The 27,827-nt window shown below is 40.4% G+C and overlaps 1 protein-coding gene across 1 annotated transcript; it reads right to left on the minus strand.

The window, feature by feature from the left end:
* Positions 1–1,035: 1,035 nt before the first annotated feature.
* On the minus strand, positions 1,036–27,417 carry T265_06998 (hypothetical protein; the record flags this gene model as incomplete). Its single annotated transcript, XM_009172419.1, is given in 11 exon segments — positions 1,036–1,927; positions 4,465–4,708; positions 5,461–5,531; positions 5,550–5,793; positions 10,194–10,340; positions 12,412–12,630; positions 14,420–14,569; positions 15,686–15,783; positions 20,095–20,262; positions 24,793–24,956; positions 26,636–27,417. 11 exon segments carry the CDS (start codon positions 27,415–27,417, stop codon positions 1,191–1,193), a joined length of 3,024 nt encoding a protein of 1,007 aa, XP_009170683.1.
* Between the last annotated feature and the right edge of the window lie 410 nt (positions 27,418–27,827).

Here is a 27,827-nt window from a genome sequence, read left to right on the forward strand (position 1 = left end):
AATGGATGGTAAGACTTTAGTAAGCCATGCCCAGCGGTCTATGCACGGATGGTCTCGGAACGGACTTCGAAGTATCCCATGTCAGGTGTGTTACTTTGGAGAGTTACTAGCTGGCCGAAGTACAGCCGCCCATATTGCAAATGTCGGCTTGTTGCGTGGTGGCCTTCTGTAGAAACGCAAGCAGGATCACCACTGTTTTTTGACGTACTTGACCGTGACCATTAGAGTGTTAATTTTCAACGTCGTCATCCAAATTTCTACAAATATAACGGATAAAAATGATTTGACCTTATAGTTCTGCCGTTATATATCCAAGTAGGAGCAGGTTGTCTACGAAACGAATCTCATCAAAAAGTTGGTTTTGGAATTATGGTGCATTTTTAGACGTCTATAGGTTTGTGAATTGTTTATAGGGATGCTTTGTAGTGGCGCGTTCCTTGCCAGGTGCTTTTCAGCTCAAGTTGTCTTACTAGTGGTTTTGTAGCAGTCTAGCTCGAATCCGGACCAGTGACTACCGTATCAAGGTATTGGATGTACGGCACTGTCGGTTATTTTATGAACTGGTATTGTTGATTTACGAGAGTTGTCCAGATTTATCTTTTGTTTCACTTTGATCCGCGCGAAGCCTAGGGTATATATGTGTATGTAAGCCGACTGGATGGAGATCAGAGATAATAAAACTCTTACTATCACATTCGTGAATGACTGGCTCCTTAAGAATTACGGCTCGTTTCATCAGATTGAATTGTTGTCTGTCTAGTATAGTGACTGAGCTATGCTCATTTGTGATGTCACCAGTAGAATGGTGCTCAAACTGTGGATACTAGCTTGACAGCTTGCTTACTTGCTTGTAGATCACCTTTGAAAATAGCTCATTCAAAGCCCCAATGTGAGGATTTTATCAGTCACTGAGAGGAGTAAGCAATGACAGTTGGAAAATTCTGTTTAATTTGCAAAACGTTTTCATATAAAAGTCAAGTCGCCGAGAATTTGATGGTTCCAGATGAAACGACAAGAACAATCATCACAACTCGTTAGACTACCTAGGAACATTTGTCTGCATTGATAGCAAACTCGACAAATGAAAGAAATTTGCACACAACGAGGCACCACTGAGTAATTCACAATTCTGGTAGAACAATACTGAGAATAGGTCCAAGGGTAAACAACTTTGCACGAAATATAAAGGATCAATACTCTGGTGGCTGCGTGTCATCCGGAATGCCAACGTCTTCGTTAGCATCCTCATCAGCTTGTTTTGGCTCCGCAGACGGGTAGTCACCCAATTCCGTAATGTTGCTTGCAGATTCTGGTTTTTTATTGATGTCCTTTTCCTGAATTGATGATACAAGATCGACTGTGGTTAGACTACCTGATCGTCTAAGCTTCTTTTCAAGTAGTTTGTTCTTTTGTGCTGGTGCCTTGAACAGACGCCCGACGAGACTAACGTTAGAAAATGTTGACGGAATATGCAATTTTTGCTTGCCAGTATCCGTACAGGATACGATAGGACTGTCATGCGCACCCTCCAGCTCCCCACCTGTATCTTCAGCCTCTTCGTCTCGATGGCGCCGTGATGGACGCTTGAGCTTTCCTAATTTTAGGAACTGTTTCAAATTTAAATGTGCCTGTGCATCTTCGTTTTCCGTTTCATATTCTGTTGTACTATCTTCAGGTGTCACAGCCGAGCTTACAATTTCTTTTACCAAACTAAGATCCTCCTGGAGATCCTTACGGTTGCTGACAATCGATGGATTCTGTCCGATTTTGTTTAAACGTTCTGCTGCAACTGACTCCATGGTTCTCCTCATTAATGGATGGTTTTCAAGCACTGAAAGAAAACTTTCCCGGTCCAATGAATATAGGTTCGAGTATACAACGGCCTTGACACTGGCTACCCGACGAGCGTTCGTAAGCAGACAAATTTCTGAAAGTCGAAATATGAAACGTGAATGGGTGTTAATTATTGAATACAGGTCACATAATAATATAATATACTGGTATAAATTAAAGCAATAGGATTTGATGCATGAGACGGTTTAATATTTTTTACCCTCTTCCGTAGCGCAGATTTTAAATTTCAGATTGAAATCACAGGTGCGAGGAAAGGCATCAAGCCCTTCTTTGAGCTCCTTTTCATCGGTAGCAAAGGTAAACAGAATAACTCCCCACAGGTCATCAACAGTGCTGTCCACAAACTCATCGTCTAGCGAGTGTCCGCTAAGCTATTCAAATGTGGTTGTAGGCCCCTGCTAAACACATTTTAAGTAATGATTTAGTGAATAGCCCACGTTAAACCTGGCTCCTCATCCCATCTTGGGATTCGTTGCCTTAAGTTAAAGGTTATTGCTGCGTATCTTTTAAATTTCTAGCAAAGACAGGGTTTTGGGATTCAAAATGCATTGTTGGAGAGGTGGTTGCGCAAAGATTGTTTGCGTGCTACAACCGAAGTGCGCATCTAAGCTAGAAAACTCAACAGTAGATAGTTAGATTAAATTTGGTTGTACGCAAAGCTGGTCTGCGACGGTTACAAAATGGTTCATTAGTGCATTTCATTTGTCTTCGATGTAAACATTCTCCACGGGTGGCTTAGACGTGCCTGTTGTATGTAACCAAATGTTCAGTCAAGAAATAAAAGAAGGGCGAAATCGCCTGGGTCCAAAAGTACAAAAATCCAAGTAAAGTTAGATCCAATTACCTGTCCATCCTCATCCCCAAACCAATTGTCCCAGCACCCTTGGACGAACACAGGTGAAAGAAAATCTGTGAACGACCCCAAGAGGAATTTTCCATTAAGGTGTCCTAGACTTAAGAAGCAGGGACGAAAAAATCCGGGTTCATCATAAAGACGAACCCCCCCCCCAAACCAATTTATGGTAAAGCTTAGTCATCCCCACTAATCAACAAACAGGGACATCAGACTGAACACCCAGCACTGATCACGTCAGTAGTCATAAGGAATCTCACGGATTGGTTCCCTGACTGCCTTCAAAACCCAATCAACCTACTTACTTACTCACTTGGCCTGACGAAGTTTTTGTGTCAAAAGCGAAACGTTGCCCAGCAATAAATCCACCGATTGTTTACCAAACGCCTCTGAAAAGAAGGGCTTCTTTATAAAGCAACCTAGGTGGATCTATCAATGCACCTGCCCCTGAAAAGGCAGCTATACGGTACAGCAACAAGACAATTGGCCTGAGGAACGTCCTAACCTCCGACAAATAGACACCAAAAGACATAATGATGTACTAATGCAGATTTATATTACTATACCTACTGGAGATACAACGATACGCAAACATTGCAACGGTTTTCAAAACACATTGTACCGGGGAACACGCAGAAGCCGGTCGAAATGAAGGTTTGACCGAGACTGAGGCTATTGCCACAAAAATTTATCCGCCAGAAGTTTACGTTCAAAGTGCTTGCATTAAAACTATGGGTGAAGCGATGCGCAGTCCTGATGATGGTTTGTTACCGCAGTTGGCCTTTCATTAAGCCCCGTGTGGTGCTTCAAAATTAATTTTTCTCACATGGAAGAAAAGTACTTAAACAGATCAGTTAAAGATACTCAGTTTTCTGGCAAAACATCCCTGCAGTACATCTTAACCAGCTGCAAACATCTGACAACCCACATCACAAAAAACTCAGAAATTAAAAAATGTAAATTGTTCGTGCGTAATCAATAAGTGAGTGTCCGATCAGCTTAATCAAATGAAGAATAAAATGAAAAATGAAAAAAATGAGAAAAAATGCGATAACGTAATACGGTAGCAAAATCTGCCACAAATATTCGTCAGTCACCCTCAAGAAAGGTCTTTTCACTGCAAATTGTAGTAAGAAAATGGTTTTGAGTCTATCAGACGATAACAAAACAAGGCAAATTAAACTTGATACTGTCAAGATCTCTATGACAGGGTGCTTGACTAGGTGTGACATGAAAATATCCCCAGTGGTGATGGTATCGTCACATTCTGGTCGGACTGCTTGGTTGAAATTTTTCAATTCCTGCTAGACGTACACTTGACGGAGCTTTTAATGATGTGAGGAAACGTTTTCGCTCAGGATGTGCATAAGCGCCAACCTATTGTTGGCGAAATCCAAAATTACTATGAAATATTTTCTGAAGTTTCAGGGTATTGTAGCAACAACAATTTCTTGTATATGTTTTGCTTGATCCTCGTTGATGTAAAGCAACCAAGTAGTACCAGTGGGTATTGATGGATTTTTCTTTGTCAATTGTGGCAACTTCCCATCGAAAATTATTGTATTTTAACAGGCAACGTGAATATTGACCATGAAAATTTCAACGTCGAAAATCCCCTACATCCTGTCGAAAAAATTCTTTGTTCTGAGAATTCGAAAGCGCAAAGACCAGATAATACAGTTTATAAACAGATTTATTAAACTTTGCGTGTCCTTTCGTATAATTTACCAAAACATATACTGAATCTACTTACTTACCACCAAAATACGACCCATCTGAAAGACTGGTGGCTACCTCGCCGTCCTTGGTTATGATATCCACAATACCTTCTTGAATGAAATACATTTTGTTTCCAAGTGTACCCTCCTTGATAATTAAATCTCCTGGTTGGAATACCTCGAATTTTAACTTTGTCACCACCTCGGACACAAAATCCTGATCCGCATAGGTGAAAAAGGGAACAGCAGCGACAAGAGCTCTGCAGTTGTAATTGATTATTTGCTGAAGAAAAGATGAAAAAAATTAATTGGCACTTCGCAATAATCTGCATATAATAATGTTGAATATATTTTGCCAACCCAATAATAATGTCCTTATTTCTGGGGCTCATCATGTAGGCCCACTTCTTAAGTCTGCAAAACCTGTCTACTTAGATGCTAATTTTGCCTAATTGATCGGCCATTAGATACTCACGTTTAAAAAACTGCGTGGTAAGTTTTTTCTGTTCTTTGTAGTCTTCGTGGATTAACACAAGCCAAACGCAGCCAAAGAGACTTTCAACGTGACGCAAATGACATAACTCTGGGCTTATCTCATCAGGAAACGGCGCATTTATCAATTACATTTGTGCGTGATCCATTATTTGTTCTCGCTAAAACGTCATTTGGCAGTGTACTTGTGGTCGAACCATGCGGAACCGAATACACTTCTGAGAGGCTTTAGAACTCAGCTAGTGGTATTATTAGAAGTGCAATAATAAATTATCTAGTAGACAATGGGCACTACGCACATCTCTCAACAACTTTAAGGTTATTTTACATCTGACTATAGCGTTATTCTTCAAATTGCTGAGACAGTTACCATTCGTCTTTGCGTCCTCCTCTCTGTGGCCAAAAGCAACTGGTAACTTCCCATCGAAAATTATTGTATTTTAACAGGCAACGTGAATATTGACCATGAAAATTTCAACGTCGAAAATCCCCTACATCCTGTCGAAAAAATTCTTTGTTCTGAGAATTCGAAAGCGCAAAGACCAGATAATACAGTTTATAAACAGATTTATTAAACTTTGCGTGTCCTTTCGTATAATTTACCAAAACATATACTGAATCTACTTACTTACCACCAAAATACGACCCATCTGAAAGACTGGTGGCCACCTCGCCGTCCTTGGTTATGATATCCACAATACCTTCTTGAATGAAATACATTTTGTTTCCAAGTGTACCCTCCTTGATAATTAAATCTCCTGGTTGGAATACCTCGAATTTTAACTTTGTCACCACCTCGGACACAAAATCCTGATCCGCATAGGTGAAAAAGGGAACAGCAGCGACAAGAGCTCTGCAGTTGTAATTGATTATTTGCTGAAGAAAAGATGAAAAAAATTAATTGGCACTTCGCAATAATCTGCATATAATAATGTTGAATATATTTTGCCAACCCAATAATAATGTCCTTATTTCTGGGGCTCATCATGTAGGCCCACTTCTTAAGTCTGCAAAACCTGTCTACTTAGATGCTAATTTTGCCTAATTGATCGGCCATTAGATACTCACGTTTAAAAAACTGCGTGGTAAGTTTTTTCTGTTCTTTGTAGTCTTCGTGGATTAACACAAGCCAAACGCAGCCAAAGAGACTTTCAACGTGACGCAAATGACATAACTCTGGGCTTATCTCATCAGGAAACGGCGCATTTATCAATTACATTTGTGCGTGATCCATTATTTGTTCTCGCTAAAAATAACGTCATTTGGCAGTGTACTTGTGGTCGAACCATGCGGAACCGAATACACTTCTGAGAGGCTTTAGAACTCAGCTAGTGGTATTATTAGAAGTGCAATAATAAATTATCTAGTAGACAATGGGCACTACGCACATCTCTCAACAACTTTAAGGTTATTTTACATCTGACTATAGCGTTATTCTTCAAATTGCTGAGACAGTTACCATTCGTCTTTGCGTCCTCCTCTCTGTGGCCAAAAGCAACTGGTTACTCAAGGCACTACTGTAGACTGATGCTCAAAAATAAAATCTCCATTTTATCCCAAGTTTCTTGAGCCCATATTTTCTGTTTTCTTACAGAATAACTGACCCATTTTTCTAGCCTAGTCTGCTTTACACCCAGCTTTGTCTATGTAAATTTCTGAACTTTGTATTACCCTATTTCTCCTCTAGTTCACTCGTCACAATTAGGGTAGTGAAACGTTGGTGTTGAACACTGATGTCATGCCGTCAATAGTGATGATTTCACGGGCCACTAGCGTAAAATTAGGCAATTTACCTTGATACACTGAGTGCTTTTTTCTTCATGTTACTGGTGAAATGACCTTTCGAACATTTGCGGATGCGCCGTTGATAAACCGTTAAAATTGTGTGACGCCACGGAAATAATGCTTGACCAATGACTAAACACCTCTGAGTGAAATGCCTCCATACTAAGTATTTTACTTTGAATCTGATTCTCCTGAACCTCAATATCCGTTTGTCACAATTGGGCCCTGACAGAAAGTCACAGAGGTATAATTTGAGGAAAACGTATTCTAAAATCCGGAGATACTTCTGTTTTTCATATCTGTTGAAAGTCTATGAAATATTGATGAAGTGCAAAGTGACCAGTCTTTGGTCCTTGAAGACTGCTCCATTTAGCTGTAGGTGGCAAATCAGTATTATGTTTCGCCTACAGTAAAACTGATAAAGTGCTAAGCGTTCCTCCAACAGACATAAAACAAATTTTCTGAAAACAACTACCATGTAAGAAATGCTTGTTAGATAGCTTTCTCTCGTAATAGAGCACAAACTTCGAACGTCTGGTGCCCCATCTGCGAGTTCAGGAAAATTTTCATAAGCCAGCGACTATGATTGAACGGTTGGATTATACAAAGCAGAGTCCAAATGCTGTCGTTGCCCCCTTCAGCATATAAGTTCACCAAGTGTCATCCGCATCCAACAAAATACCCGAATTCTTTTGCCAAACTCTTTAGTGTTGAAAAGTAAACGATATTTAACACTGACTAAATCACCTTCAGTTGTTGTTGCACATGTTAATGAGCAGAATATAATGCCTTCTAGGACCTTACAAGGCGGAATCATTTCAGCGAAATGAAAATAAGAAAACCGAGAATTGCAAACAAATTTTTCGACGCATGATTTTGGTTGTATTCTCAACAACGTGTACTTGATTCCTATGAATGCTTTATACACAAAACATGTGTCCAGTTGGTACCAAAATACCAGTCCTCTTAACACGCCTCGAGTGTATCTTCGTGTGTAGTGAGTGTGAATTGGAACTACCATGACGCTAAATAATATTTTTCGCGGCAGTATTATTTTCTGCAATTATTGGTAATGCCCGCCAGAACAGGAAGAATTGAGACTGATCAGAATAGATGCGTTAAATCTTGTACAGTGATAGGAATGTAAAGCTTAACACAGAAGAACAATGATTAAGAGAAGTAAAGTGTGATATGCACTCCAGACCAGATGGTCACATACATACCCATCATGATACTCTGGTTGGCTGTCATACATACCCATCATGATACTCTGGTTGGTTGGCTGGCTAACTCAAATATCGCCGACCCATTGTCAACCCAAGACTATTGGGACCCTTACCTAACTGCCAGCTGGTCAAAAGATTACATCAGCTAGTTTTGTGTTCATTAACTTGTTTCCGTCTTTCATGATGGAGCTCAAAATTTAGAGATTTTCAGAGGTGACAGTTAACTAACTGTACATTGGCGAGTAACCGCCTGACTACCTATTTGGGAAAAGCGTTGTGAGACATGTGAGGATCAAAAGGGTAGAGTGTACTTTACTCAAATCACCCTGTTGAATTAACTGCTGAGGCTCGGGGTACACGTGAAGAGATTACCGCCTTCCACTGGCTACAGAATCCACTGAAATTACCTCTTAGGGGGACATTGATAGCCCGAACAAAGCAACAACCTTACAAAAATCTTTGAAAACAATCCGTATACAAATGCGTGTGCATAAAGAACATGGCATTAGTAATCAATTCAAGTTAAACAAGAGTAACATGAGTATTTTCATTGTGCAAAAGTTTGATCCTATACAACTTTGTCCATCGGCATAAAATTTCAATAATTTCCTCTATTCTCTTGTGCTGACGTAAAGTGTTTCCCCGATATACGCTGGGATCACACACCCCTACAACAGAACTCTTTTGAATGGTAGTCAGAGTGTCAGATAGCGGAAAACCGCACGACTTCATTTCCCTACAACATCTTTGGGCCTAGAAGCTATATGTATGTGGTGGATCACTACCGCAGCACAGATGTTTTTCTCCATTTTATTGTTCACGAAAGAACCCTCAGAGTACCTTCCGCCTCCAAAACGTGCTGCCTTATGCCCGAAAGGTAACACTGAAATTTGAATGTTCTGTAAATTTGACCAAGTGTTAATAGCCAGCCCTCCTTTCAAGCAGTCGGTTTTATAGTCACTACAGATGCACTATACCACTACTTCATCAGACACTTCAAAAGTAAATAAGATAGTGTTGTGAATAATTTAGCTCGATGGACTAAAGTGACACCTTCTTTAGGAATACAGCCCACTTGTGAGTTATAGTTAACGTTATACAATAGGGTGTAAAAACACGATATTGTTGAAATTCTTGATACTTTTATTGGTGTTGTTAGTTTATGGTATTGTGATCTTATGGTGCTCTTGTTTTGTGATGTACATTCAATTGCAGCAGCGAAAAAGGGCACTGATTCATTAGTACTTTCTGGGTGCTATTGTAAACTTGAAAATTTGGGCGTTTATTGCGAACAAAACGTAATCTTTCGTTATATGCGATGAAACATATTTAAACAAGTTGAAATGTCAGAAAATGTGTGAACTTAGTGGAGGAATTTTAAGGTACCACTGTTGTGGGCCGATGATCTCATTGACTTGTGGACATTTTTCTTGGGGAAAGGAGGAGCAAGCATAGCAAATTATAAGGCCACACACAGTGCATGAAGCGTGTTCGAGTGAGTGGCAACAAAGCGATGAAACTAAACAGTAATTCAGTATACGGATCGTTCGCTGCAATGCATGGTGTCACTCAGTCCTAACTGTATGAAAGTGTATTCTTGTATGTCATACCATCTTACGCAGTTACTCAAACCATTTTTCATTCCATTCATATGGCTCCTAAATACTTCCCTCTGTGCATTGCTCCCAGTAAGTGCTGAGACATATTTCCATCATTCAGGTGTTCCTGAGCCCAAATGCACTATTTTGAAGTATATGAAAGTTAATCGTGACTGGAAAGTGGGAAAATGTTTTGTTACTCCTCAATCCATCGTCGTCTTGCGGATAGCCGATGAGACTTTAGGAGGAAGTGGCAATACAGGTTATGCATACTTTTACTGTTATTTATTTTAACAATATACCATGGAAAACATTCTTTTTCCGATCCAACCTTATTAGGTTCATTAAACTATATTTTGCTCCAATTTTATCAGTGCATGAGCCACTAAGACGCACGCCCTAACATACTGCAGCTCTCCAATCCACATTCGGCTGTGGGCAACTAAAGTGCTTGCTGCCATTTAGTAAATTTTCAGTTCGATGCAATACCCTTCCAACACTCCACAATGCACCAAAGCAACTTTGAACAAAAGTTGCATATCTCGTAACAATGAACAAGGCAAACGTATTTATAACTTGAAATTGGTCCCACAGGTAGAAAACAAAAAAACAAACAAGTCAAACTCTGCACAATGCAAACAAAATGTTGCACCCGGGATTTGCTTACCTCTCGAAGGCATTCGGAAAACTCATTCAGTATTTGTGCCTCATCGAACATTTTTCCCTGATAACGGTGTTCGTAATAATTAGCGATGCGTTGCCTGAGGGCACGAGGAAGTTTTCGGTAGGCCATGTACTCTTCCACCTGCTTGAACTGAAATGACACAAACATGTAAAACCATTGGTAACATTCCTTTCACTTTGGTCTACCCTACACAAATCCTGTTCCGAGTAGTTGATAGCGGTGACGGTTCAAACGAGGCAAGTGAAAAAGACAAGTAGTCGTTATTAATGGTAAATCAAGTGAAAATATAATATGATTTTGGACCAATGCACCCGAGGGCTTGTTTGATGGTGTCCAACCGCATATCAGCAAACACGCGCTTAAGTCCGCTGGAACAAATAAAAACGTGTACTCTGAACAACCGACAGACTACATTTAATAATTTTTGAGAAGACTGTGTTCTCTTCTTTTTATGGCATCGTCGTGGGTGGGTTTAGTGTAGTTGATTTGTACGAGAACGCATCGAAAATTCCAGGCGCCATTGGAAACAAGGAAACCACACCCAGGATCGCAAAACACAACAGAACTAACAGGTCTTTTCCGCGTTTGGCCGTTACTGAGGAGAGAACAGAGGCACGTTCACTCAATGAACGCAAGAATTTACGGAAGGGATGATAGTGTATTTGCTGAACTACGAAATAAATCTCACCCCTAATGCTAGTTTATTAAGGTACACTGTTCGTAGAAAAATCACCGTCTGTGCTGGTTTTGAACTCGCATCGCAGTGATACCACCTTGGTCAATCATATACAAAATTTCTACCGACGAATGGGATTGTTCGCGATAAACATGTACGTTCAGTGTGTGTACATTAGGAGTAATTTTGTTGAATGCTTGCTGTAAGATACGGCGATTACTAAACAGAATGGACTCCGAGGCCACTAGAGAGATCACTGATCCCTTCAGATTGACAAAAAGTCGAGATAACTGGGAATCACTAACACTATTACCCTAGTTGGTTGGCATTTGTTTTGCAGAAGATGATTTTGGGATACTGATTACATGCCTTTCTGACCGCCGGTAAAATTTAGAGCTTCAATTAGTTACCGACTATAACGTTTATTCCTCGAAAAATCAAAGAGTGATCGATGCAGTCTGCACACATGGGCCACTGCATAAACAAACCATAGAAATAACTGGACACAGGATTTCTCAACGGATACATTCACCAATAGTGCAGCAACCAAAATATGTTAGATCAATTAACGATGGAGTTGGTATAGAATATTTTACTGTTACCGACTACTGGAAATGCTATTTTATTTTATGCTATACTACTCTAATATTCTGTATTGTTCTATCGATCTGACGGGACTTAGAACACAACACTGGCAGTCGTACACAACCTTAACGTCACATCTCTCACCAGAAATCCCTGTACTCGATTTTTTAACTGAAAATAATTGGAGGCGATTAATCTTCACGACATATCATTAGACACCTTGATACTATTCTATATTACACAGATGGGTCTTAACAAGGGTTTGCGGTTGCTAGTTTAGCGTCCCATTGTATTCTTGTGTGAGTAAAACAGTCCATGAAAACTTAGGACAGGAAAGGACTTAAGCAATTTCTCTCCTTTGCTGAAAGGCACGTAAACTTTGCATTTGTTGTTGGTAGATTTAGAACCTCCGAGCAACTACTTATGAGCACCGCTTACAATTGACGGGTCCCTGTACGAACATAAGTGTGACCTTCAAATTAGACTAAGCAGTTTACGTGGGAATCAAACTTTTGTCATTTTAGACCTTGTCAACAAGTACGGGCGCACACAAACCGCCGCATCGTAAAGTGTTTCGGGTAAATCGGCATCATTACAGCTTACAGATACTACAAAATGTGAGCTTTAGGTACAAGTGAGTTTCTTCGTAGGAGAATGGCCAAATTTCTACATCCTGACAAGCCGACTGGCCAAACGACATCAAAAAGTGGGTGCGTAGTCCAACCTTAAGGTCTATCCACTCAGAAATACCTCAGAGCTGCTTTCGTCTAGTAGTTGATCTCTGTGGCCAGTCGCATGTGCAGAATATTCCGCAATCTTTCCGTAGATTTGTTCAATAATGCGGTGACAATTTTCGGGAAGCTATAATGCAGTTTTCAAAACAGCAAAATAATCTACTAAAATCTAGAATGGCAAAAATTACACCTAAAATCAACTTACTTTTTCTCTGTAGAGTCTCTTGGATGTATCAAAAGACTGGATCAGAGCTGCGACATGCCCGACAAACAGAGCATAGCAAGTCGCTCCACTCATCATGCTCACAATGGTGATCCACGCATCCCCGATACTGATTGGTGGGAAACGACCATAACCAATCGATAGCATATGTGACATGGCCTTGAATAAAGCCCATGTGTATTTCTGAAACCAGTCAGCACCCTAAAACCAACAACAATCATCTTATTATTCTGTAAGTTTCAAAACGTGGAAGTCCCTGAGCCAAAATATTAACAATTATTCTGAAAACCACATAAATCGAATTACACGTTTTGACTTCTCATAATTGACATCATAATTGACATCATAATTGACATCTTCTTATCCAGAAGTACATCTACATTAAGGTAATTGAAAGTGGATCACAGAAAAATATAATTATCCAGTACCATTATCTTGCAGTGAAATACGACTCACATATGCAGAGGAGCGTCACACTCTAAGAGGGATAAGTATCTACATTGACGTGAAGGACTGTGGTTTTCAAAATTTAAACTGTTCTCTTCATGTACCACCAGTGAACCGCAGTGTTGCACGTCGTTGAAAATATACTGTTTTTCCAAGAACACCCATACTGAGTATATCCTAGCTTGCAAACCATATATATGTTATGGCTCGATTGGTTTTTTTCCGGTACTGGTCAGAATGCTACATGGACATTTTAATTATTTTGATCTATGTTTGTGTGAATTTAAGCAAGACATTGACTGATGTGTTGAGAGTAATTCAATAAAAGGCTCATCAAATGGAGAAATATGTGACCATTTTAGTTCTTCAGGTCACTTATAGAGGTTTGCTCGCTCAGTATGCTGCCACTCCTGAAGCACACATCCACAAAACCGCATGGCGATCAATTAAGAAAGGCCCATATGCATCAGGCAAATCTTGTCAGCAGTCTGGAGATTGGGTTCTTAACTTCCTACTTGAATACCGAAAAAAACTGCGGAACGGGTCTGCACCGCCTATAAAAACTGGAGGCGACACAACTTGGGTGCGATATATATATACATATATACGTTTGAGCAATGTTAAGCTGACCTGTGAGGAGACGCTTGTTAACAACTATCAAATGGGTGTAGATACTACTGATAACGTGAGGTTTTCACTCTCAGAACCGCTCACCCACAGAGTAAATTTGTGTAGCCTAAATTTTAGCGGTTTCTTTGCATTTGATTAACAACCGTGTGACTAGGAGCAGATATGAAACTCATATGTATTAGAGTAAAGTTAACACTTCCCACGCAGCTGTTTGACAGGTCGGCGTGTCATCTGTTTAGATAGCTGAGCAGTGTGCAACTATTCTACGTTATTGTTTCCTAGTAAACGCTCCCTCACGTTTTTTGGCTGTATTACGCTCACCTTCTACTTATAATTATTAGCTTTACTAAAACTAGAGCTGTAAAATGAGGAATATCACTGGTCATTTCTAACAAAACCGATATATTTTATTCTAAGTATTCATTTCCCAGGTGGAAGTTAACCTCTTCTTCCAAAAGGAACCGTCTAAGTTTGAATACCGCATGCCGATTTCTTCTTCATTTTTCCTTTACTCTGTAAGCTAAACATTGACAGCTGCGGTAACAAAAACCAGTTTTAAAATCCCTACATACAAAATAGTTTTGGTGTGGTCCTTAAAATAGCTACAAAATCATACCTTGGCGCTGTACAGTATGGCCAGACTGTTTCATGTCTACATTAAAAAAAACAATGACTCTCGTACACAGATGCCATTCCTAAGGGAAAATTGACCGTCATCTCTGAGTTTTGTGGCCGAAATTCTGTGTCAGCACACACCATATGATGATTGACTTGGAGGACCATGGACAATTCACGACAACAGCGACCCAGTTTCCGAGGGTTAGATAATTCTGTAGCGCTGTGTTGCGCTTTTCTACTATTCACAATTAGCGATCTGATATTAGGATAAAAACTAACAGATTTTATAACTCACCTCCAGTTTGCATCGTTTAACCCACGACTCCGGTGGAAATTCCATCATCATTGGAATCAGATACTGCAAACACGCATTCCAGTGTCCAAGAAGTAACATCAACAAAACCAAGTTGAATATGCCCATAAACTTGCTGGCGATGTTGAGAAACTGTGAATAATACGTGAACGGGGTTACACAAAATCTTTGTAAATATTCATAAACTCTGTTATCCTTGTGAAAATATTTGGGTGGTATTGTTCAATGTGTACGTATTGTACCCATATCGATTCTGAGTACTTAAGCCTTGCTACGTCTTGATGCAATTATTCTGGCCCGTGTACAACAAACTAGGTTGAAGACGCTGTTCACCTGTGTTTAATTGCGAGTATACTTTTGCATGTAGCTTTGAAGAACTACTTAATAAATCAGCTGAGGATAGCCTATATCTCGACAAAACTGCTAATACAAAATCACCCAGTCCACTGCTCCACAAATTCTGCACAATAGCCAAACCAGTTGAGCCACGAAAGATTAAAAATTGTATGAGCACGAGGAAGAATGAAAGTTAGAATGTGCACAAGGACATCAATTTTTTAAATTATTCCGACTACTACCATTATTTTCAGTATATGGCAATTTCCTGAAAATTACGTGCTGTTTGTGCCTCATGCTTCATGATTTAATGCCGAATCAGGCTGAGCAGGACTAAGCAGCGTTGCACAAGTCTTTATTTATACCCAAAATAATCCTGATAAATTGATCTGGTAGAAATGAGGAAGAATCACTACTTAATGGATGGCATAATAAACACTGGTGCGACTGATAATCATTTGATCCAAGAGTAGCAGTTTGTTCGTATCTCAAAAGCACTGATCCAATTCTCCTTGAAATTTCTTACGAAAATAACCACCAGGCAAATCTTCTGGAGACCAGACAAAAATGGGCTTTGAAAATCAGACGTGATATGGCGACCAGCTAGTGCCAGGGCGTTTCATTTAATTGGGGTCCCAATGTGTGTGGAATCACCAAGCCTTTCAGAGATTGCATGTAATTTTGTGGTTTCTATTCAATAGGATTGAATATTCCAAAAAATATCTAACTCTACTCAATTTGGTCCTAATGATCGGTTGTAAATGTTGCATTTAAAAGGCTCCAGCAACAATCATCCAGTATTGATGTAATAAATTATACGGGTATTGTTGGGAGTGCGCTCATTTTACTTTAACCGTTACATCTAAACTAAAACGCACACTTCTATGTTACAGGTTAAAACGGATCACGAACCTCTTCCCATTGGCTCACATAACGAACCAAACGAGTGAGCCGCAGTAATCGTAGCATGCTCAAAAGTTTCGCCAATCGTAGTATGCGGAGCGTCCTACCTACAATGGGAACGGGTGAAAAGCTTGGTTTAACGGTGGAATGCACAATGGAACACCGTACTCATATTCTTCATTGCAGCTACCACCCCTGTATGACGAAATTACTGAACCATTCCTATTGACATTCTGATATAGTTTTGGACGCTTTCACAACGTTGTTTTCTAGTATTTTGACAGCAAACTTAATTTAGACGAACTTCTTTGCTGCTATACTCAGCTCGCTGGAGGGTATATAGTTGGTAGTTCTGAAACCTCGTTCATTTACAAAATACAAATGTGCCTCGTTCGCTTGGGACATGATTGAATAATGAGCCGAAATCCAAATGACACTTACGACATGATCACAGCAGTTGACACACCTTTCTAATAAGCATTAAATTTAAAACACAGATATTCTTGTCGTTTTAGTTACTCCTGGTCATAAATAAGTTAGTGCTGTTATAAAATTGGTAATAAAATTAACATCTTAGTATAAATGGGAAACAACATGTAATGATCTCGCTCTCTAAGCGAAACGCGACAAAGGACCAGATTATCGAAGTCGACGGAAACCTCGCCAGCAGTACCGGGTATATTTCTCGACCATGCCCACTCATCAACTAATGGTGAGCATATGCTCATCGACGAATGCGTGGCTCACGCCCTGACAAAAAGTGAATTCATTGCGATAATAAAACAAACCAGAATAATTAGGGATAAAACAAACAATACGAACAGTAGGGTTTTACATCAAATCGGCACTTTATATTGTATACACTCACATTACTCTCGTTTGCACAGTCGTCCTCCTATCCTCGCTTAAATCAACCTGGTGAGTCCACACCGAAGAAAGAAAGCACTGAACTAGAGTTGTGCTCTTATTAGAGCTAATCAGCAGCGTATTATAAAAAATCCCGAAACTACCAACACCTGTGACCAAATGGGTTCAGCATGTTCCAATCGTCTGTGGCGCTACCTCACTGTAAATTTCTGACTGGTGGGCCGTCAACCGACACAACCAAGGTGTTACTGGGTCGTTTTTCTAGTCGAACGCTCTGCCCACATCACTTACCGCGAACATGCTCACGTGTTCAGACGTGAAAATGCGGATGAATCTAGCGTGCGCTGCAGGAGTTGTTTAATAAGTCCGCCCCGCTGAGTTCAAACCCCGGGAAGGCCATTGGATATGTACTGCTGATGAGTGCTAGTAAAAGCAAAACTCGAGTCCAGTGCTTCTCCCCCTTTAGGGTGGACCCACCAGGATGACTGCGAGAGGACAGGAGCATGATTGTTCAAACGAGAGTCGTGTGAGTACGTATTCTACAAGATGCTGCAACCACCAACGCCTGAAAATTCATAGTGTGTTTCGAAAATGAAGCTGTCCTCTTTAGTTACAACCGATCAGAAGAACAAACAGAGTGAAGTGTCTTGTTGAGTGGGTGAAAACATTAGAGTATTCTTGAATAGAAATGCAAGTGCACACAATGCAGACAAATAGCATATGGAGGGCAATCTTGTAACATTTTGCATTACCGAAGCTCGCATCAAAAAAAGGAAAAATGTTTATCACGAAGCTCATTAGTGGGTTTACCATAACAATTGTGATTCAATGTTTCTGTCCAGCACGTACAAGAACTCAAGATATATTTTACCAGATGCATAATTTGAAAAATGAACCAGATTTTGGAAATGTGCTTTGTCCTGTAAGTGAAGCTTGTTTATTTTAACCCAGCCATGTTCCTTTGTGCAAATAAACTGCACTTGTTTGGAAAATAAATATCCTTAAATTCACTTCTGTCAGCAGACAAAATACACTGGTGTCACTGCAAACTGTCTTAATCATGTGGGTTTATTGTTGAATACAAATATAGTCGAAGTAGTAGGAGAAATGGGCAAAAGCTCCAAACTTTTCGAGCATCGGTACCGAAGAGCTTAAACTCCAGACTGAAACGCCTAGATGAACTGGGGTATTATCTGTGCCTGTCATGTAAAATACGCTGAACTTCACCAAATTCTACATTGCTTCTGTCTACGAAGATCATCCATTTTTTTAAAATTTGATACCGTCGTGTCCTTGTTCAAACAGCCATCAGCAAATCTATCGAACGGTTGTCAATTGGCCAACCACATCAGAGGGATACCCTTGGAGCTGTTGGTTGTCCCAGATCCGACCCCGATCCATTTCTAACGATGACTGGATTGGTGCAATTCTGAACATGACAGGAACGAATTTTATGATGAGCCAGCACATCTAATCCAATCAACCAGGGTAAAGGAAGATCAGCGACACTCAGGTGATAGAATAACCGTCAGACATGTCAGTTATAGTGAGCTGACTGCACGAAAAAAGGAAACCATCAGACAGGTTTTAAGCAACCTGGCTGGATATGAGTTATATTCTGAAAAATGAAAATGTATAGAATAACCAGAGTATTGCGACTCTGTCACCGGTGAAAGCTCTTGTTGTCTTTGAGGCCTGAATTTGCTATTTTCATAAATGTATTAAACAGTCAAACCATACCCGAAAATGCCACATTGATGGCCACAAAAACACATTCAAGCATCTATACGGCTTCCGTCGTTGTTCGTATAGATGACCAGTTTATGAGTAGAAATATTGCACCAGGATTAAATGCGCAGATCGTCTGCATCGAATATCCACAAACACATGATTTGGGCACCCTAAATGGAACTTGTACTTTTGCACTTCATCAACAGTAACTTTTGTTGGAAAATAGAGACCGACCCACCATGAATCTTCTCAAACGTTTATCGGGTTTCCCCTAGTTAACTGCGGTATCCCGTCACAAACTGCATCATTGTTACTTAGTGAAATTAGGCCAGACGAAGTTTTGCTGTTTACAAACCACCATTTTTTTCATTCTATAGAAAATTCATATCAAGTTCCACACACTGTCAGTAGTTAAAACATCTGAACTAACCGTCACAAAAAACATGCTTTTGCGTTCTATTATGTCATGTTTTTACTCACGCGAGGCCATCGGCTATGATCTTTGGACATCGCCTTCCTCGTCACTTATTTTCTGCCATACCTTGCCCATTGTGTTTGCTGTACGCTCCACAGTAGTAGTGTCGTCTCTAAAGGTTCACCAATTCAAGGGTGTGGAGACCAAGTTGAAATTATTGTGCCCAAAATGTGCTATGTAACGCATGTGATGGTCGATTCCAAGCTATTGTTGAAATTCACAAAGCCTCATTTAATAGGTAGTTATCAGTGAGTGATGCCATTTCTGACGCTTTTGTGACGTGATGGAAAGCCTGACAAAAATTTCCACGCCTCCGTTTAAATAAAATTTCATTCAAATCTTAAATGAGTACGTGCTGTATCCATCGGAAGCGCTCGTATTTCAACAATCGACAGTTAAATTTGTCCCAACGGGGTACCTTAGTTGAAATGATATTCAACCCTCGATGTTTCCATCGTAAAAAATTACCTTTGGGCCCACTAAGCAGTTGCAATCCTCAAGCTTCTCACATGTGCACCATCATCAAAAGTATCATGGACAGCACGGTATCAGTGTTCAACATTGATTATTTCTTTCCGTACAACCATGATTTATTTGAAAGGCTTATTTTGGAAAAACAATAAAAATGGATGGAGAAGTGGCTCATTTCTAACCTGACACAATCATTCTGAGGTTTATGCACCTCCAGACACTCATTCAGGCAATGTGGATAGAAATTGACGACATCGATTGATGACATCGATTTGAAACCAGATCTTGTAGCGTCGTCAACCAGGAGAAATGAAAATGCCGCGAACCTATCCAAGAAGGGGAGCTGTGGTTCTGCAAAAACCGTTGTTGAACACCTAAATATGTCACAGTTCTGCTGGTTGAACAAGTCTCATAGCTGTAAAACAAAACAGCCCGCAATGTATCCACATACACAGGTCCCTTAAAATTCACAGATTTACCGCTTTACAGCCATAGGTGTCTCAAATCAACAAAATCGACCCGAGGCTTGCAAACTCGTACAACGACCTCATCTCTCACAATCCAATCAGAACTAATGCGAATTCCGGGATTTGTAAAACGTTCCACAAACTCGCGCATCATACTGCAAACAATTAACGAAATACACGTATTTGCAAATTAATTTGGTGGCATCCGGACATTTACATCGGTGTGGCCAATCCCATTCTTTGGCTTAGTGATTAGAGCGGTGGGATCACTCAAATGATGCGAAACCCAAGCGAGCATCATTCTAGTTTCAGTTAGAGGTTATCTCGCTGCTAGGTAACCACACTTCTAGAGATTCCCGTATTCAAATAACAGATAGAATTACACATGTTACGAAAAACAATCTTACCCGCGCTGAAGAACTGATTATAGTGATCTTTGTTGTTGAATATGAGAAAGATATAGTCCATTGGAATCGAGCTGATAAAATCCAACACAAACCACGTCTTGATGTAATGACGAGCAATCTCCTTTGGGTCAAGGATGATCTCATCAGCATAATCATTCCTGACAACACCTGGAAATGACGAAAATAGAAGACTGAAAGTGTTAGCTGATAAAAATGGTGAAGGGGGCAATCCTCATTATCCTCATTATCATTACAACAGTGTTAGTTCCAGTCTCCAGTTTGACAGAAAGAATGGAGGTGGTCGCGTGGTACACGGATTAAGTTGTTCAAAAGCATGCCTTCCTAAACATCTGTAGAATGTGTCAACCACCACAAGATATTCCGAGCTAAAACAGCGTTACTGTCTCACAGAATCAGCAAATAGCCATCTCACACTAATAAACTCATGATATATCCAAAGTGTCGCTCATCATTTACGTACTGACCTCATATGATTTAGTACCGTCTATATACTTAAGTGAAAACCTACAGACAAGCGCATTGATGATTTTTTGTTTCTGTGGCCTTCACTTGCCTCTAGTGGAATTTATGGATATTCGAAGGTCAGGTATAGGACTTAATACTGAATGGTGCTGTCCTATGTGAATTCAGGGTGAACAAATTACTAACTGGCAATCGGTAAATTATTCAACTCGTATGAGATGAGTAGATGTCTGGACCCTCCTGGCAAGCACATCTCTAATATTTATGAGGGAGCTAAAACAACTTTAGAGTGCCTCTTAACTTCTCCGAAATGCTAATTTTCCTGATTAATAAAACCCAGAATCCAATCCTGGATATCTTCCCATTTGCTACACAATAATCGCTTACTGACACTGTCGAGCTTGGCATGGTCATCGTGCTGTCTTCCAAAGCACGGACTCACAACACACCAAACTAGACGAAGGGTTTTGGTCATTGAGTGTCTGCTAGCGAAATAATCATGCGATTCCTCTCCATGATTTGTGTGTCGTTCGGTGGCAGTATTTGTTTTCGTTGCAAACATATGCCCCAATTTTAATGCGATTTTGTTGTAATACGGAGGAAACGCCCAAAAATAAAATGTTTAGCAGAAATGTGGTCCGTGCAGTCCGCAATCGAATTTCCGTTTGACAAATAATTATTGATTTAGCGGGGTTTCCCATGCAAATATTTACCGAGAGGGCAAAATTCCTTTGAAGCTGTGCTACTACAAACCATTTGACGAAATCTGAAGAAAACAATCTTTATAAGTGAACAAAATGTCGTTTCTTTTTCGTCATTTTTTGCTTACTTCGAACTTGTTTACTTAGCTTTGCTCAGGTCCATTCTAGTGAGCCTGATTGTGATTGGTTAGCCACTGGTTAGTTAGCTGACGGCTTGCCTGTAGGAAATTCCATGATGTGCGGGGTTCAGGTTGACTTTCATTCAAACACAGAGAAATTCATTCATTTACTTATTTTATTAATCGTGATGATTGAACTTACGCACATGCAGGCGATCGGTGCACATTAAGAGGTAAAGGGATTACGCAACAGCGAGTTTGCTATTTATTTGTTCAAATTACTCAACAAAAAAAATAATCAGCGGTATCTTTTTACAAGGTGAGTGTAAATTTTGGTGCAGTGAAATTTATTCAGTGACGCATGTAGGTGTAAGTTGCGTCGATGTTTTCTCTCGCGTGCAGTGTGTACATTGGTGAAAAAACAAATGATCTCACTGCTGGAATGTTGATTCACGTCAAACGAGTCGCTGACAACCGCAACAATAAGGTCGGAGTCAAAACAGATGCATATTTCCTCGCTATATTCAATGCTGGCTGTGTTTTGACAAGTATAGCACATCAGTGTGCATAAGGAATTCCCCAGTACTTCAGGTTCACTCCTAAATTTCACTAACTTTGTCGCACTTTTGCATGTCTAGTCATGACCGATGCCTATGGCTACTATTTGTATGCGCCAGTATCGCCCCCCTTATACCGTAGTCTGTAAAGTTCCCCGCTAAAATTGTCTGTCTAGACCTTATGCAATAAACAAATGTGTCCTCCCTTGAATGTGACCTTCGGTTGACTCTGTTTGGTGGAACGCCCATCACGTTCCGTCTGTTCCGGCCGGAGAGCGAAGGTTTTTCCAGCCATATTATCTGGCGTACAGCTGCGGCCATTCCACCCTCTCCTCAAGCAGGGATCTAAAAAGTAGGGTTTGATTATCCGTTTATTCAATATCCTATTTAACAGACAGGTTTTGACTGATTAGCTCAAGTGTTCTGTTGTGCCGCGATCGCTCAAAATGCCCATCACTCAATGTCTAAATTTGGGAATTCACGCCGAACATACAGCAAGGGAACAAGGGAACCCATTCTTCCGGGCTAAAACAGTACATTTTCCGTGTCAAAAATATGGCATTCGTATTTCAACTAAAGGAATTTCACGCACTTCTACTTTTCGAAACGCTTTACATATTCTTCTGATCACAAAAGGTTATCATCTCCCAAATAACTTTTCAAATTGCAGTGAAATCTAAATGGGACAAGAATATTTCCTAACGGTTCTGGAGGACGAAAAATAAATCACACGACATAAAGTGTCAGTGCGGACAGATTCGACAACACGTTGGAGAACTGTACTTTTGACATTCCGACAACTTTTACGCTAAATAGCATGCCTCATACAAACAATGATTTTTTGTGTATCCAACGTAGATGCAAGCCAAACAGCTGTCTGAAAAGAATGCTGTCATACAGAAAGGTCTATTTCTTTGTCTATTCAACCACGAACGTGCTAGGCGTGAGACCTGGTGTAGTCTTTAGATACAAGGGTAGTTCAATCCAGAAGGAAGCTTTTTCTCGAGCATACTTGTTTTGCTGCTTCCTAGAAAGTTGTACATGGTCTAACATTGGAACGAATTGTGCAATGTCCCTTGTAAGCTCTTATGGAGTAAAGGTTACTTCCTTTAAGTGAAACCAGTCTATGATGAAAATCTTAGCAGCGTGGTACGGCTATTTTATCCCTATTGGGAATTGAAAGCATTATAAATCTCGCGGAACTCCGGAGAGGTTCGCATCCATGAAAAGTGGATAGTTTATCTATCAATAACCTGGTAAAGTTATCAGCTAACACTTATCGGAAAATGAAACTACACTACAGACTGCCTGCTTCATCATCATTAACTGATTTCATGTGGAGGACAAGGTTCTGAATGAAGAATTCTTGAATATTCTCATACTACTAAAGAACTATAATTCGTTCACATGGAATGATAATCCACGCAACACATGAACCTTCCATCTAAGGAATCGTCTTTTTGGGAGGCAGCCAACACCTGATTAGTGGACGTGAATTCCACGTTTGACGGTTAATCACAATAATGATCAACGCTGGTAACCAAATGGTTTAATCTTCAATTACCAAGCGTGGGATTGTGAATTCGTAACTCTGGAACTTCGTAAGATGCGTATTCCTGATGGATTTTTTGCATAAACGAAAACCCGGTACATTGCTTCTTGGCTTTGTGGCAGAGCTCATCCCCATTTAGGGGACAGAATATCGACTGAATTTCCCAAAGTTTCCATAGTATTACCAAATTGGCTTGCTATGTTGATGCATTTTTCCATATCATTATGATAGAACAACTCCTTAGGTCTTTAAATGTGGCACAATTCCATCCTGCCGATTCCCCATAGCTTGGCGTTGATGACTGGGTTTGGTAATCACCCGAGAAAGTGTCATTGAAGAATACAACTCTGTTTTGAAGCACCGGAGAAGGCGCCTCTTACGGAATGCTTCTAACTGGATTCCGCGACTATTTCGCATAGTGGGACATCTGCCGCCAGATATCGTAGTGCTGTTACAAGTCCAATGTTCTGTCCTGACAGCTACTTTAGGCATCGTGATCATCACTGTTTGCGTTGGCTAGCTCAATCTTCGCAGTGGGTAATATGTAATAAATGCTCATTTATGTCTCTACTTAGCCAGGAAGAACGAACCCTATCAATTTATTCCAATATCCATGCTCCTGAAATCTTTGCCAGGAAGAACGAACCCTATCAATGTATTCCAATATCCATGACTCCTGAAATTGGCTTAGTATAAGTTTATGGTTAGTAAATCAACCGCGTTAGTGGTGACTCCCACGTACACCCACTCTATTTTGATGGAAAAGTTCTGGGAGGTTTGCAATTTTCGTCCAGTAATAGGAGTTGTTGTTTGTAAGATACCCTTTATTTGGTGGTGATGCATTACATCCAATGAGGACTCTGCTAAATGCTGTCATTCAAGTACTGCATGAATTAGATAGATTCTTCAAGTATACACAAACGATTGGCGGCACTGTGTCCAGCATGAACGATAAGTTTGAAGTAGAAGATTTCAGCTATATTCACTACACTGTAATTCGTCCCAAAATTCTGTGCGGCTACTAGAAATTGGGACACATTGTAGTTCGTTTAACACCAATAAGTCGACAGAAATTGACATGCCATCAGTCATCTGTAAGGAGTCTCCGTTCGTGTTAATATTTAAATGTGATCTCATCTGCCGTTACCAGACCCTAAGACAATAGCACTTTTAGGTTGTACACTAATTCAGCCAACCGATTATATTGGATTTGTTTTGGTAAAGACCTCGTTTAGACATAGAGATTGACGCATGGTGACTAAGGGGCAAATCGCTTCAGCACTCACCCGTACGAAACTGCACAGCAATGTCCGCGATAAAAATGACGTCAGATATGCTGTTGAACACAATCCAATGCACACTCAGGTCATCGCTGAAAAATGATATCGCCACCGGTAGTATGATCAAGTTAGCAATCAGCAGGACCAGCATCAACAGATCCCAATAGAACCTAATGGAACAAGGCGAAGGTTGAAGCACCCATTAAAAGGTCTTTATTGATTAAATTGATACAAAGTACAAAACTGCCAATCAGAGCGAACGTGTCTTTCATTATTCAACATCAACCAAATGCTTAATGAGATGAAGTCTCCCAAGAAGAAAATCTATAGACAACAGGTCTAGAAACATGAAACATGTTGAACAATAGAGGCTCAACTAAACCAAGCTTATCAAAATCGACTGACAACGGAGAAATTTTTATCTGGCCCTGGTTGATACCAGAGTACTGGATGATGGCCTCATATCCAACAATTATGTTGTGAAAACGAAGAATTGCTTGCGCATACTGGCTTACAAAGTCAGCTCAGGAGTAAGAATCGTCAATGGGGTATCTGTGTACATTTAAGGTGTGATGAATTCTACAACAGTTTCTTTATTTTCGCCCGAAATGTATATTAAATATTTGCCACACGACGCGTTCACTAGTCACAAACACTTCAACTGATACCCCAGACTCTCTTCAGTCAGGTGTAGTTGACTGCCAGCGTGTCCAAAAGTCGACTTGACGAAGAAAAACTTCGAAACTTTTTGTATTGGGTATAACTGCGCTGGCAGGGAAGAGTAATTGTGACGTGTACCATTTAAAATTTTTGGAGCACCAGGTGTCCTGCGTGAGGTAACCTTAAGAAAGTAGGTTGGAGAATCTCCATAGCTTCTATTTATATACTCATTCTGATCTTTTTTCTATTCTCTGCCTACCTTTATTCTGGCTGATGCCTTCCATGGACTGCTGAATTACGATGCCAGTCCAGTAAATTGTGCTGTCTTGAGTTTCTATCTATGGCTTGCCCCAGTTTTTCTGACACATGTCTTTAGTTTGCCCGCCCATAGAGGTGCCTGTTCGAGTAGGTCTTCTTTCCTCAAAATGTCCTAAAGTATCCACACTGTAACTCACACATTGTAAAATAGAAGGTAATGCTTGGACGTTTGGTGATAATACACGAGTTACATTATTGGTCTACACAATCCTGGTAACGTGGATCTAGATAGAGCCAATGTTCTCTGAGGTAATTATTGTGTAACACCGTTTTTCAGTGAGTCCACTCCGCTAGCTTTGTGATGTGATTCATGATAAAAGAGTCTTAATAAACCACAATAAGCAAGCATTGTTTTTTCGCTAAATTAGTCATTTCATCTGTGAATAAAACAGGTAGCCTTAAAGAGTGAAATTCCAAACTGTGATAAGAGAAGGATGGAATTCAAAAACGAGAGCCAACAACGGGTGTATAGTGTGTTAGTCTTTCATCTTGATCGTACACATTTGAACCGTGATCGTGAAAGTGAAAAATACTATAGAAATGTCAGTATCACTAGTTTGCCATTACAAACCGGTGGATCACGAAGCATTGTTTTTTCGCTAAATTAGTCATTTCATCTGTGAATAAAACAGGTAGCCTTAAAGAGTGAAATTCCAAACTGTGATAAGAGAAGGATGGAATTCAAAAACGAGAGCCAACAACGGGTGTATAGTGTGTTAGTCTTTCATCTTGATCGTACACATTTGAACCGTGATCGTGAAAGTGAAAAATACTATAGAAATGTCAGTATCACTAGTTTGCCATTACAAACCGTGTGGATCACGAGCCTGGATCGAATTAATTTGCAATTTGAAAACAAATGGTGACCCACCTGAAACTGCTGCATGGGTGGATAACCCACTTTCCCTGTTGCACCTGACGCCGTTTTTCTTTAAGCAGCGCATTTTTGCTCCCGAACAACTTCATTCCCAGTTTATTGTCCGCCGGTTGAAAAAACGCTTGAAATTGTTCTTTCAAATAACTTGAAGTACTTTGTTTTGCGCCTTCCGTTCCCTGTTCAGCATAACTCATATCTGCTAGACCTACTCCAGGATTTAAAGAAATGTTTAAGTTGTTCACAGCCATGTGCTTATCTCTAGTGCCTTCACCCAAGTATTGCTGTCTGTGGTTGAATCTTGGAGAATTAGAAACGCTGGATTGATCTATACTCAGCTGAACTGATGGTACTTGCGTTGATCGATTATTGAACTTATTTGAGACATTGTCAGCGCTGATGCCTCTTCCCAAAGGATCGCCTGTAGCACTCCAGTGATCACCAAACATCGCCTGTCGTTTAGGGTCCGCTGCAGTTGATGGATTCCAAAGTGTAGCTTGTCGACGAAAACGGGGGGCTATTCCTGAGCCGCTATCAACCGCCGTCGAGTGCATACGCCGTATTAGATTTCGTCTGGTTCTTCTAGGTCGATCAACCTCAAGTTGGCTTCTGCTCAGTAGAACTCCAGAGTTAGGATACACCGTTGACTGGTTTGTATCACACAGTAAAGGTTCGCTGGCCTGAATCACGTCAAAAGAAGACTTATCAACGGATAACCACGGAGAGGGATATTTTGATGAAAACTCCGGCGAGCGTTCTCCTAACATGGCGACAGGCATTTCAAGTATACTACTGTCAAACGTGCAGTTATTATTAAACACTTGATTGAAAGGGTCTTTGTTTTGACGGTTGTTTAGTGCTTTCAGTTTTTGGCCATCAGTTTTACCTGATTTATTCGTCCGGTCGCGGCAACTGGCCTCTGAGATGGCACGTCGAAGTGTAGGCCGAAAAGTGTTACTTTTAACCGGGCGGTGACTATACTCCTTTTCTGGTTCTTTCTCCGTACTTCTAAATATCCCGACGCGGTATTTTGATCGACGATTTTTGAGGTCAGGCGGTGGTGTCTGGTTCGTTGGGGGCAGCTTTTGGACTACCCTGTCCTGTTCTCCATTACGTGTGATTGCTTTAGTGGGCACGTTCGTCTGTTGTAGTTGGTTAGTGTTTGTTTGGTAGGTGGAGACCCGAGGAG

This window comes from Opisthorchis viverrini (genome assembly GCF_000715545.1).
Source record: "Opisthorchis viverrini unplaced genomic scaffold opera_v5_155, whole genome shotgun sequence".
Lineage (NCBI taxonomy): Eukaryota > Metazoa > Platyhelminthes > Trematoda > Opisthorchiida > Opisthorchiidae > Opisthorchis > Opisthorchis viverrini.